Below are 14,320 nucleotides of genomic sequence, written 5' to 3' on the forward strand. Positions count from 1 at the left end.
AGGCAGAGAGAGCCTTCTCAGTAGTGGTGCCCGCCCTATTGAACACCTTTCCATCAAATGTCAAGGAAATAAACAACTATCTGACTTTTAGAAGATATCTGGAGGCAGCCCTGTTTAGGGAAGTTTTTAATATTTGATGTTTTATTGCATTTTTAATATTCTGTTGGGAGCCGCCTAGAGTGGCTGGGGAAACCCAGCTAGGTGGGCGGGGTATAAATAAATTATCATCATCATCATTAGCCATTGATAGCCTTATTCTCCAAGAATGTGCCCCATATATGTGAGTAGATGTTACTCAAGCACCATACTTGCTTTTTATATTGTTTTTGTTTTGGAAAGTGCAAATTAGTAACTTCCCATTAGAATATTAACTGAGCCAGCAGGCAGTTGAACTAGATGACCCTCAGAGTCCCTCCCATCTCTACAGTTCTATGATTAAATACCCATGTGCAGCTACTTCATTTCCCCGTTCGCGTGAGTGACAAAGGAAGCCAGGAAGCTGCAGTTCCTTGTTGATACCCAAACTGGGAAGCTATGGTTAATGGCTTCCAAACAAACTGGAACACGAAGGCATGATCTAAAACTGGATTCCAGACCCTGAATTGCTTGGAAGCCATTTGCTATAGTTCCTGGTTTCGTCATCCCTCAGAGCTATGGGAAACTTTGGCTTCTTGCCTTGTTCATTGTTTTGCACGAAATGAGAAGCAATGCAGGAGCAGAGGGGCTCTGGATAGGTCCATTAAGTTCATCTGCATCCCTTGGGTTACTGAGCTGAGGCTTATAAATGCAGCGGCAGCAATAGTTGCCTCATATTTTAATACTCAAATAATTTGTTGGGGTGGGAGAATTAGAGTGATCTAAATAGACGCTACTGCGCTAAACACGCTTTTAAGATGACATTATTCTGAGGACTGCAGGCATCTTTCAGAAGTCGAAGCGAGATTTCATAGTGTTTGTAAAGTACTCCTAATACCTACACATGCAGCATGCGAAGAATGGCAGCCTAAACGTACAATTGGGCTCAGTGCCCTTCATGTTTCTCTTTATCATAAGCAATCTGCTTCTATGGGAGACCACGCTTGCCAATTACTTCATGTTGCTTAAAAGAGAAACCAAAATCGCCCGGCAAGAGTGGAAACTTTTAAAAGCAGGCTTTGAAATATATCTTAGACTGTTCTTTCAAACAGCTTCCCACCACTTTGTGCTCAGTTAGTTTGCACTCCCAGAAGGAAATGTCAAATCAAATGATGGCGGGATCTGAGCAAACTTTTCAAGGCAGAGTTGGGCATAAGTATTGAAATCAAGCTGTAGCTAAAGAAAACATCTCTGGGATATTTTCTTCCCTCCTCTGTGACTTAGCCTAGAATGCCAAAGCCTGAAAGGATAAAGGGGTTAGCTTGTCAAAATGGCCATTTTCAAAAAAAGGAAGCGAAGGCTTTTATTCAGGTAAGGGAAATGTCTGTCTTTATGTATTGGAATTCTTCTTTATCAACAACTATGAGAGCCACCAGGGCCGGGTTGTCTGTGAGGCAGGGTGGGGCAGTTGCCTCAGGCAGAGGTTCCTGAGGGTGCTTCTGCCACTGCTTGCCTGAAACACACCTGCTGCTTGCTGCCAGGCACCCACCATAGGAAGTGGTGGTAGTAGACAGCTAGGCAGAGCTGCTTATTCTCTGAGGCAGTGGCGGATGAAGGTAGGCCACAGGCACCTCTGTCTCTTTGGCTGCTTGACTCTGCTCAGCCAGTGGCTGCCCTGCTGTTGTTGTCCATTGTCCATTGTCCTAGTCTCACGGCTGAACAGAGCACATGGCTGAGAGACTTTTCCATAAGCGCCATTTTTAAGAAGCAGTTCCTTATTTGAATTGTGTTAGAGCTCCTGGCAGCGGGGAGGGGAGATCTCCCTCATTCCATAATTATCCCCTTGTGGAGGAGCGATGTTAGGAGATGATACAAAGGGTCTGGCCACTTTACCTCAAAATCCTACACGTGAGCAGGGACAAGCATGCTAAGCATGCACAAACACAACACATTCACCACTATTCCTGCCATCCTGCTTGAGTTAGAGGGCCAAGTCTGAAGTGGGGAACCTCCCTATTCTTTCTAATTCACCTGGTCGGTGGAGTCCCCTGTTATGCTAGACCAACTGAGATTGCTTCCATAAACTTTCATAGAAAGTACTTAGGCTCCCTTGTACCCTTAGCAAGGAGATATATCAGCATTCCTCCTATCCCTTGCACCCTTCGCAAGGAGCACATTTTGTGCTCTGCCAGTGACTTCTTTCACAGCCACCGGGGTCAGACCTGCTCAGCTACAACTCCCCTCCTCCTCCTCTAATTCATTCAGTCCATCTGTCTGTGTGTGCACTTGGAGCCAGAGTGGAGAGGAGCAATATTTGTGCCCTCCCTGGGTCTCCATCCTTGGCAGAGGCCTACCTGACCAACCTCTAGGTAGAAAGGTAAAAGATAAAGGACCCCTGGATGGTTAAGCCCAGTCAAAGGCGACTATGGGGTTGCGGTGCTCATCTCGCTTTCAGGTCAAGGGAGCCGGCGTTTGTCCACAGACAGCTTTCTGGCTCATGTGGCCAGCATGACTAAACCACTTCTGGCACAACGGAACACTGTGACAGAAACCAGAGTACATGGAAATGCAGTTTACATTCCTGGCGCAGCGGTATCTATTTATCTACTTGCACTTGTGCGCTTTCGAACTGCTAGGTTGGCAGAAGTTGGGACAGAGCAATGGGAGCTCACCCCATCAAGGGGATTTGAACCGCTGACCTTCTGATCGGCAAGCCCAAGAGGCTCAGTGATTTAGACCACAGCGCCACCCGTGCCCCTAACCTCTAGGTATGCCCCTGCATATAAGAGATATGCCTTGTAGTTTGGATGGTGCATTCCCTCCTTTTCTCAGATCACCTACTTGTCCTCCTGTCCCTTCTATAGAACCTCCAGCCAGATTCCATGATGCCACTGATTTTTACCTTGACGGGTTCCTCTTTGTTTTTAACTCCACCTTTCCAGGCTTCTCTTGACAGTATAACACCATTGCATTTATAGCCTGAAGCACAGCAACCTGGAAACTGTTGCTAACAGTTGCAGTAGCTAGATTAATAGATTGCATTGGGAACGTGTTCCCTCCAAGGTGACTTACCGTCCGCTCCTTTAGGCATACAAAGTCACAGCTGACAGCACGTACCACACATTCAAAACTGTATTCCCCTTAGGGAACAAGTGCCGTAAATGATAAACAGTACAGATTAGCAAGGAATAATATGATTAATTAGTGTCAGCTGACTCTGGACAGTTCAACACTTCCTCTGTTGAATTAAAAGTGTCTGCAATACTTTGGAGACTTAAAAAAATAAATAAATCAGAGTGCACTCGGTGCCCGTGATCTGCTTTTATATTCCATGAATACCCTAGATGTAAAGGGGCAGTTTGCATTGTTGTTATTTAGGTCATTATTTTATTTAGGTAATTTATATACCACTTTGCATTTCAAAGGAAAACTCTTAAGCAGTTTACGATGTCCCCAAAATATCACAAATCAACTGCAAAAAAGTTATTAAAAAATTATATGTTTTAGAGCAGTGCAGAGAATAATTAGATAAGCTATATTCTTGAACACAACTATAAACTGAAACATATGGGGACTATAATAACTACAAGCAGATTCAAAATGCAAAAATGTAGCAGAGACAACCAGATTCCTACAAGCTGCAGCCCTCTCCCTTCTGCAGCTGTCTCACCAACTTAAGCTCAGTTACAAGACTCTATACCAGGGGTTAGACACTTCTGACTTCCCATGCGAAGGCCTGGTTCCACGTGGCAAGGCCTGGTTGTTCCAGACAAAAAGAAGGTGACTTACAGCATGTGCCCTGATTAAGATCAGCTGGATTAGGGGGATGTAATCTGTTGCACGTTTTACAAAGTAGGATGAGTTCTTGTACGACAAGAAGGGTGCATTATAGTCCTAAGAAAACAAGTGATTCTTTCTAGGGAGCCATTTAGACTAGTAGCTGATGGGAATAGTCGAAGCTGGTGAATGAGCAGCCAGCAAGGCTTCATTGGCGTCAAGGATCAGCCAGAGAACATGCTCAGCATATCAGTGCTCAGTTCAGGAAGGTGGGAAGTGGTAGTAAAAAGGATGTTCAGCATAATGACCACAGCTCAGGAAACAAGCATGTAAAGCCATCAAATTTTGTACTCATTTGCTTTATGCCTCAGAAGTGAAATGGTAATCAAAAACAAACCTTTGCTTATTTTATGTAATGCTGTTTCTTTTAGAGGGGTTACTACCCTGCTGCTTTTGCTCTGATTGACTTGTGGGGGGTTTACTCCTGAGTAAAGCTTTTAAGATTGCAGCCAAAGAAGCCTTCTAACGTTCCGTGACCTCACCTTGAACTGAAAGTCGGGAGAAGACGAGATGTTACACACTTTAATTAGCAGCCTTCAACACACTGGAATCTGTCCATCCTGAAAAATGACAACAGCCTCCCTTGTTCTTGATTTAAAACACACATTGGCTTCACAGATTTCAGGGCCATGTTTTGCTAATTGTGGGCAGGACAGCAAATGGTGCCTCCTCCTCTGGTCAAGGTACAATGGACCGCAGGACCGTCATGTATTTGGTCACCTGAACAGAAACCCCCGCAACATCCTTCATGTTAACAAATTAAATAACTAAACAATTTGCTGCAATTTCATGACCCTCCTAAACTCCTCTGCCTCCGGGTAGAGCCAGTGCAGCTTTGTCGTCATCCTGGGAAAAACTATTTGCACAATTCACCAAAGTCATTCATTAGCAGGGATCTGTGTATGCCGAGCAAGATTAGCATTTGTCTGTTTGGGGTTTGTTTTGCAGACTCTGCAAATGGATGTAAACAAGCTGAATATCACATTGCTTCGGATTTTCCGCCAAGGAGTAGCTGCTGCTTTAGGACTGCTGCCGCAGCAAGTGCACATCAACAGACTAATTGTAAGTGGTGAGCATTTTGTGTGACAATTTGCATTTCTTAGTTTTCATGTCCTGGGAATAAAAACCCAGCACAGTTTTAAACAGTGAAAAGATTTCCCGTAGCTGCTGACTGCAAGGGTGACTTCCGATGGCCACTGAAGCTCTTTCATATAGCTCATTCTTCTCTAGACAGTCCCAGTTTGTATATACCACCATGGTTGCATGAGTATGAAAACAGACAGTTTTTTCCTCTAATATTGTCTTGAGCACCAAAATTACCCCAGAACCTGACCACTGTAGAGTCAGAAGGTCAAGTCACATGATCACATTTGACATGGCCAACCAGCTAGCTTTAATTTGCATCTTGAACTGCCATTGGATATGGTGAACAGGTTATGTGCAAGGTCTACCGTAGGACGTAGCAAATCTTCCAGGGATGGGTTCAGTGACACCATGCCCAGAGAGGCTATGATGGAGTTGAGAAGTACCACACCCATGGCAGAATCCGAGACCAGGGAGAAGAGTCGGTGGAAGAAGATTGGAAGAAATTTAAAGACTATCTACAGAAATATTGTAAAATTAATGAATGTTAGAATGATGTTGGATAGAAATTAAGGGGTTTCCAGCTGTAATGCTTTAAGAGAATATGAAAAAAGGGTTAGAAACAGGTAAAAATCCAATGGTAAGGATTTGCTGAACTAACAATCTGAAGTGGAATACAAAAAAGGGAGGTATGAGGAGGTCCGGGAAATAAGCTAAAGGAAAATAAGCAATGGAAAATTTGTGTGTTTTTAACTATTTTTATTTTGTATTTTTGTTATTTTTTCTTTTTTCATTTTTATTGTATTATTACAAAAAATCTTAATAAATATTCTATTAAAAAAAGAGAAGTACCACACCCAACACCTCCCCCCTGGGCAAATTCCTATTTGGGCTGGAAAAGTATCCCACCAATGCTCATAACAATCTGCCAAATTCTAGTGAAACCACTGGCCCACCTAGTTCAGTTTTTGTCACCACTGAATGGTGACACTTTCCATGTTTTCAAAGAGGAGACTTTCTCTTAAATATGGCAGGGGTTGAACCCGGCCTTTGTTTACATAAAGGCATATAATCCACCACTGAGCTACAGCTCTTCAGTTGATTCCATCCTGGTTCCTTGTGTAGTTAGCAGGCATGTGGCAGACATCTAGCAAAACAATGATCAAATTATGAATGAGCAGTTTGCTCCAGATTTTTGAGAAGGAGGATCATGCAGGGTCATTTTTGAGCTTCTTTTCTCTATATATGAGGTGTGGGGAGCCTCAGGTCCAGGGGCTGAATATGGCCCTCCATAACTCTCCGTCTAGCCCTCAGAAGTGTCACCTGGCTGGAATGTGTCCTGCAACTCTGATAACATCTCTTGCTTATCTGAATGAAGGATAGAGAGGGATGTGAAAGTATGTGTAGAAACTAGCCTACCATACAAAAATAAAAATCGGTGTTAATTGCTCCGGCCGCCTTTGCCTGTGGCCTCACCAACCATTGGCAGGTGACCCTCAGGAGTTAAAAATGTGGCCCTTGGGCTGAAAGGGAGTTTTCCAGCCCTGCTCTATATAATGTTATACACAACATATTCAAAGTGCATATACAAAGTTCTGCTTATTTTTGCATCTGTTCTTAACCAGTTCGTTTCTGCAGAACTTACCTGGTGAAACTGGTCTGATGGGGAGATTTTGAAATAGGTTAGCAGTGATAGACATTATATTGTGTTCCACATGTACAACACGCTGTATATCGCCTCAATCAGGGACGATTCATTTTAAAACCAAATTTAGTTGTGTGGATTATAAGACACAGTCAACATGCTCCTCTTAGCACCACAAGATGGATGCGCACAGCTCATACATGGCCTGAGGAGCAGCCATGGCTGAATTTGGCAAAACACAATCCCAATTCTGACTCTGAAGAAATGTCACTTGGAATGTGAGAGCTTCACCTTTAGATTTATTAACTTCAATTATGTCTAGATCAGTTTTCCACTTTCTACTTTGGCCTTTGAGAGTTCGTGTCCCTGTAGCTGGCTGGACTTACTTGTGGTTGGTTGACAGCATGTCATGTGTGCCCCTATGAGGGAAATGAAACATCTGTTTTCATGGCAGTCAGAATTTGCTGGAGCAAACTAAATGAAGTTGAAGTTGTCCAAATGTATGATGTAGCATTTTTCTGATGGTGTGAATTCAAGTTCGGATTATTTGCTTAAGGGTAACATCACACATTAGAAAACTGTAAATAAGTAGCTATTATCAGGAAAGGATGTGAATCACCAGATTTAATCCATGAATTTCAAACCCTCTATATTCAGCCCTTGGGGGTTTAGTCTTCGCACTGATGGCTTGCACCTCACTCCTAAACATTTGCATCCACATAACTGACTGTAACATCACTGCAACCCCAGATTAATATCACAGACACTGCATGGACACACTCTGCACCATATTCCAGTATTCATGTGAATCTAGTAGTAGATTTGGGCTATTTGATTCTCTTGGATCCATGTGGAATTTAAATTCTAGGTCCTCAGGAATCTGTCTGCTTTAAAATAGACCCAGATAAGTCCCCATGAGAACTCTAGGTTTTTCCAGAGGCTCCTCTGCCCTTGTGTAGCAATGACTTCATCACTATGTACCCAGATTTGGAGACTTTTAAGCACAGAGTAAGGAAGAGGAAATTTAAAACATCTGAAGTGCCATTTTGATGTTCTAAATACCAACTAGGCTCAAGTTTGGTAGATATTCTACTTAATCCAATAATTCTGATTTGAACTGAGGGTAATTCACCCAGCTCTGGTCTCTCATGAACACTTGTAAGAAGAGCAAATCATAGAATCGTACCATGTTTTGTTATTAGTAGAGATTTTTTAGAGGTCCGCATCCTGCTCATATTTATGTTCTCCAATTCTGCTAGGGCAAGAAGAACTGTGTTGAGCTCTTTGTATCACCAGTAAACAGAAAAGGCGTTTCTGAGACACTACCGTCTGAAGAAGTCTTGAGATCTCTTAATATCAATGTGCTACACCACAGTTTATCCCAGTTTGGAATTACCGAAGTCTCTCCAGAGGTAAGCAATCATGAGTATATCATGCTGCATCTCATTATTCAACATGCATCTCAAGTGTGCTCTTATTAAGCACTGCCATTTCAAAAGGTAGCGATATTTATCTACATGGTAGATAAATGTGCTCCTAGTCATGCCTAGATTCTAGCCTTAGTCAGATGTTTCCTATCCATTAGGGAGCGATGACAGATATGTCAGTTTCACTTCTCAGCTTCTAACTTTTTCAGTCTGATGTTTGGTTTTTCACATTTCCACATCAGTTTGCAATTTTTTTAAAAGTCCTCCTGAAAATTCGTCACTGCAAATTTCTCCCAACGCACACATTTTTGCAAAGCAGTTTTGTAATATACAGTGGTACCTTGATTCTCAACCTCAATCCATTCTGAAAGTCCATTTGATTTCCCAAACATTTGAAAACCAAGGCACGGCTTCTGATTGCCTGATTGGCCCCGGAAACAATGTTGACAGCCGAAACGGACATTCACAAACCGACCCTTACTTCCAGGTTTGCTGTGTTTGGGAGCCAATTTGTTCATCAACTAAGCCATTTGGGAACCAAGGCACTACTGTAATGCGTTTTTGTGGGTTATTTTCATTAATATATGCATTTATATGCATACATTACCCTAGCATATGCATTTTGTTCTGTACATTGCTTGACTTGCAAACTGCATTGCAAAATTCAGAAAATTCTGAAGGTTGGCTACGTATTGTTTCAGCAAATAAGAATGAGGCAAGTTTGCATTTAAATGCAATCTGAATCAAATTTCTTTTCCATCACCACCTATGAAAAGGTCAGTGAGAAGCGAGCCCTGCAGCTTGAAACTGCTCATTGGCCACTTCTCCCAGCTGACACATAGCTGTCATTAACCAGCCTCCTTCAAACTGATGTTCATTGCATGTCATGGTGTGTGGTTGAGGCACACAGCAGCATTAAGGAGTGGTAGCAGCCCCACACATGTTCTTGGTGTGTTTGGTAACCACAGGTACCAAATGCAAGAAAGGACCTTCTGATGTACGCATTATGGGGGCAAGACCAAAGGCTCAGCCAGAAGGTAATCAAAACATTAACACAGAACTTCGTGGCACCTTAAAGCTTAGCTGTTTTGTTTTGACATGAGATTTTCAAGGCTTGTGATTAAAATTTTAGCTTATTTGAAACAAAGTGTACATCGTTTTGACTACCCAAATACGCATGCATACACTGCAATTGAAAAATGCAATTTAGCTTGAGCAAAAATTTAGTTCCACTCCATTTGAGGATATATCAACAGAGAAGAGCCTTCACTACTGAAAACTGAGTGCCTTGTGAAGCAGCATAATATAAAAGTTGGGTTAGATGCAGACTAAGTCAGGATTTTTATAACTTATCTTTCTTTGCTTATCAGCTGCCTCCTAAGATTTCATTTGCACCTGCTTTCAGTTCTCTATATGGTTCACAGATTAAGGTTGCCTTATATAGCTATTGAAGGAGTTGTGGGCGGAGAGACAAAACAAGTCGACCGAAAGTTTAAGCAATTCCAGTTACCTTCTCACCTGCTGAACCTGGTGATTTCCAAGAAGGAATTAGACTTGGCTATATAACTTGACACAGTTCGATTCATGGGTAGAAAGACTTTTCCAGTGCTCACTAAGGAAGGTATAAAGTCTCCTTCTTAGACAGATTAGGGTGGTTTTTGTATCGTATTTGTTAGAAGTGTGATTGGAACTGATTCATCCAAGCATTTTATATTATAGAAAAACACAGCAAAGGTTTTTTTTTTAAAAAAAACACCTTCATATCTACCTGACAAGGGCTCTCAAGTGTGCAACCAGAACAGTGTAATTACATTTTGTTTTGCTTTTGTGTTTTTATAAAATCAAAGAAAAATGTCCTGCAAGGCAAGCACGAATCGGGTAAACTCTGGAGCAAAGAAGGATTTTATGCTGTCATCATATTTCTGAGCATCTTTGTTATCATTGTGACATGTCTGATGGTAAGTCTGTTTCTTTACATTTTCTTTAGCTCATGCTTGTCTCAAAAGCCCAACCGGCAGATTTGTGCCAGAAGTATTTACATAATGCAGTCCAGTCTTTAACCACTAACAAAAAGCAATAAAAAATTATGCACAGCCAGACTTGATGTAAGCTGGGTGTTTGCATCTGGAACGACTAAAGCTTTTCTGCAGCTGACTCGAAAACGGCTTACGCCTCACATTTATTTTGTAAGGGGTAGAGCCCAACTCAAAGCACGTGTGCTTACTTACAGCCAGAGGAGCCCTCCTCAAAAATCAGTAAGCGTTCTTCTCTATGGGGAGAAAGAGTAGAACAGATGACATCCAGCCCATCGGTCCTTCTACTAAACAGCTGATTTGTGTGTACTTACTCCTTTTTGGAGAGGGCTTCACAGATGATGGCTATGCAGCTCGACTGGTGGAGAGAAACCATGGGTGATATTTTCCCACTCAGAGTAGAGCTATTGAAGTTAGTTGTTAATTAGATTCAAAGGCTCTACTCTGACTAGGACGTGCTGAACACCACCCTATGTATGCAGCACGCTTTGCATAGACCATTCTTCATTCAGCTTGGAGGGGGGGAGAGGGCAGAGGGTAGATTAGGAGCCCTTTGAAGGGAAGTTTTTGATGTTTGATGTTTTACTGTGTTTTTAATATTCTGTTGGAAGCTGCCCAGAGTGGCTGGAGAGGCCCGGCCAGATGGGCGGGGTATAAGTATTATTATTATTATTATTATTATTATTATTATTATTATTATTATTATTATTATATTTTGGATCTACTGGTTCAAAGTAGCATCAGAGCTTTGTTATGGTTGGTTGCAGGTTGTTTTGGGCAATTAAAGTGAATTAGCAAATATAATAAATATATAATAAATAATAGTAATGAAGTATATCGTAAATGTTTATTATTCCCAACTGCTAAGCACCAAAAATGCCCCCACCTTTTCATTTATGCTCATGAAATAAAAGAAGTTGGGGGCAGGGGGCAGGGAGCAAAAGTAGATTTTTCTGTGCAAGGATAATGCAGTTCTCATACTCCAAACAAAATCCCGGGCTAATAATTCTTAATTGAAAATGTCTATTTTTTTGCATCCCGTTCTGGTTGATGGATCTTGAGGTTCTACTACTAAAAAAAGCAATGTAGCTTCCACTTGCCTGAAATCTGCTGACTCCAGAGCTGGGGGGTATTCGTGCAGAATCCTTTGTATATATGTCCCTTAGATGGATTGGAGTGGTTACATTTTTTGAAGTGTATGCTAGGAGTATTTAAGAGTTAAATGGGAACCTAGATTGTAATAAATCTATAGATTCTGTGGGTCCTGGTGTGGGAGTAAGGTCCATTGAACTGAATGGGGCTTACTACTGAATAGACAAGCATAAGATTGCACCATTGAGAGGTATGGGGCACTGTGCAAGATTGCTGTTTGAAGGAAAGGATCAATCTTTTGATATGTTTTATACATTCTGCCCCAATGTTTCTTTTCTTTGCAATAATTCTGGTTCAGTTACTTCCCTCTGTATCTCATTTATCTTTTTCAAAAAGCAACTGAAATGATAGATATTGGCATGAAGATGATTCCCAAAGAACCCTCAGCTGCAAACAATACAAACTGAGGTTTATTTACAGGAAGTGCTGAGTATTCTGGTCTCATCCCTACCATACATTTAAAGCACATTGCATGCACATTTTAAACATGTGGCTTCATCCCAAAGGATCCTGGGAAATGCAGTTTACCCTTTACAGAGCTACATTTATTAGCACTTTAAACAAACTACAGTTTCCATGATACTTCGGGGGGGGGGAGAATATGTGCTTTAAATGTGGGTGTGACCTCTTTTGAAAAGAATCTGTAGCACAAAATGCTCATTTTAAAACATTGCCACTGACATTCTTTGCCATTGACTGATGCCTTGTTTAATCCAGTTTGTCTCTCCCCCCCCCCCTGAATTTAAGATAAAATCAGCTCTTCTCTCTGTTTTCAATAGGTCCTGTACCGACTGAAAGAGAAAATACAATTTTCGGTGAGACAAGATAAGAACAAGAAACAGGAAATACACCTTTCATCCATCCCACTGCAGAGAACTCCGTCTGAGTACAAGGCAGCAAACAGAATGGTCCAGCCTGAACCGGCTCCTAAGGCTGTGAATGTCATAGTAGATCCACAAGGGCAATGTGCTCCTGAGATCAAGCCCACCCTTTCAACCAGCCCATCACCTTTCAAGATCAAGTCAGTGGGGCTTCAAGAAAGGTAGGCTTACACCTCTCCAGATGCAGTTTGCCATTGTTCCCCTTTGCGGTTATAAGCAGGTGAGACAAGTGATGTGGCCCTGCAAATGTTCTTGTGCTGCTCTTGTCATCAGTCCCAGCCAAGCAGGAGCAGAGATGATGGGAGCTTATTCATTCATTCCATTTGTATGCTGTCCATCTACCCAAACGCTCTGGGACTTGTGCTCCAGCAAGATGCAGGTTGCCCACCCCTGCTATAAAGGAAGTTATTTTCTGAGTACTTTGGAGATTATAATTTGCACTTAAACTGCCAAGTATTGAAATAATGTTTGGAATCAGTAAAGGTAAAAAAAAAAAAAAGGTTGGAAGCTTCCAAAGAGGAAAGCAAACATGCTTTGAATCCACAATGTGATCTTTTTTGATTGAGTGGTTAATTTCATCATTTTGCTTTCCTGTGTTTATGTCCTGGCCTCGGTTGCAGCACATCTGCTGGAAAGCCATCAATTAGAAACATACCTTCTAGTGCAAGCACTTTTCATAAATCATCAATATGCTGTGCAGTGACTCTTGTTGGCTAAAGTGCCTAAGCCCAGCTAGCAGACCAAAGAAAGATGCAAAGAGCATGCAGGCAACAGAAGCGAGGTGGGAGGGTGGGTGGGTGCTCAAAAATATTGTTATTTAAGAGCATTGGTGTTTAGGAAGAACAGATTCCTTTTAAACAATAGCATCTCACCAATAGATGCATTTTCATCAAAGGTATGTCAGAAATTGCAACAGTGTACAGGATGTGTTCTGAATACTTAAAAGGGCTTCCCTTTTGTTCAAATAAAGGAGTCCTGCTGGTTTCTCTGTGCAATAAAATAGTCAACAATGAAGAAAGGCCATTGGTTCTCAAGAGGGAAATGGAAATTCTACAGATATGCCCAGGTTGCATGGATATCTGTACCTGGATGGGGAACCGTAAGCAAGTGATATATGTATAAGGTAAAGGTAAAGGGACCCCTGACCATTAGGTCCAGTCATGGCCGACTCTGGGGTTGCGGCGCTCATCTCACTTTATTGGCCGAGGGAGCCAGCATACAGCTTCCGGGTCATGTGGCCAGCATGACTAAGCTGCTTCTGGTGAACCAGAGCAGCGCACGGAAACGCCGTTTACCTTCCCGCCAGAGCGGTACCTATTTATCTAGTTGCACTTTTTGGCGTGCTTTCGAAGTACTAGGTTGGCAGGAGCAGGGACCGACCAACGGGAGCTCACCCTGTCATGGGGATTCGAACCGCTGACCTTCTGATTGGCAAGTCCTAGGCTCTGTGGCCAGCTTCCACCAATCAGCTGTTTTGGAGAGAGACCCAATCAATCAGGAGAAAGATGGGAAGCTGGCTTTGGTACCCCATCACCACTGCCTCGCCTTTCCCTGCCAAAAAGCTAGTAAATGGAGATCTGCTCAGTTGGATTAGAGCCATTATGTATTTAGTGATCCCAAAGGTTCTTTTGAGATCTTGAAATCTGCACATAAATGTAGTAGTCCATCACAATCTCTCTGGATTACTGAGCTGCAGATAGACACAAATTTTATTTAAAGAAAACAGAGTAAGATCGCTCCTCCCACCCCTTTCAGATGTCATGTGCTTTTCTTCCTCTGGAGCAACTACAGTTCTGGCCAAGTCATCATTTTTACAAGCTGGAGAGGGATTATTAGCAGGCCCATGTCCTAGGTATACATGCTAGAGGCATAAATCGTTTTGCTTATAAAGGTGGCCCCTTTGACATTTGTTGAAAACATTGCTGTTATTATCATGTTCATAAAAAGTAACAACATAAAGTGTTCTTCAAAGTGCCCTGCTTCCTGCCTCTCCACCCCAGATCAGTCTTAAAATATAGCTTAGGGTGGGCTTTTGATCCTTACAGAACATTTTGCTCCCCTTAACACACTTCAATATGAAATAGCACTCTGGCAAAGTCTGAAACAGGTGTACAAAATTCTAGCTAATATGGGATATATGATATGAGCAGACAGATCTCTACTGCATTGTTGAACGATTCATACCTG

General features: G+C 42.1%; 1 protein-coding gene across 2 annotated transcripts in view; it reads left to right on the plus strand.

Moving 5' to 3' along the window:
* Nucleotides 1-14,320, plus strand: part of PTPRR (protein tyrosine phosphatase receptor type R) — a 113,549-nt gene that overhangs the window by 64,240 nt on the left and 34,989 nt on the right. For both annotated transcript variants that reach the window (XM_083699246.1, XM_083699247.1), the window contains exons 3-6: nt 4,861-4,974; nt 7,900-8,052; nt 9,915-10,025; nt 12,032-12,294. In XM_083699246.1, the coding sequence (XP_083555372.1) occupies nt 4,861-4,974; nt 7,900-8,052; nt 9,915-10,025; nt 12,032-12,294 (641 nt within the window). The remainder of the gene's footprint in view (nt 1-4,860; nt 4,975-7,899; nt 8,053-9,914; nt 10,026-12,031; nt 12,295-14,320) is intronic.

This window comes from Podarcis gaigeae, assembly GCF_964106915.1.
Source record: "Podarcis gaigeae genome assembly, chromosome: 10".
In the NCBI taxonomy this organism is placed as follows: domain Eukaryota; kingdom Metazoa; phylum Chordata; class Lepidosauria; order Squamata; family Lacertidae; genus Podarcis; species Podarcis gaigeae.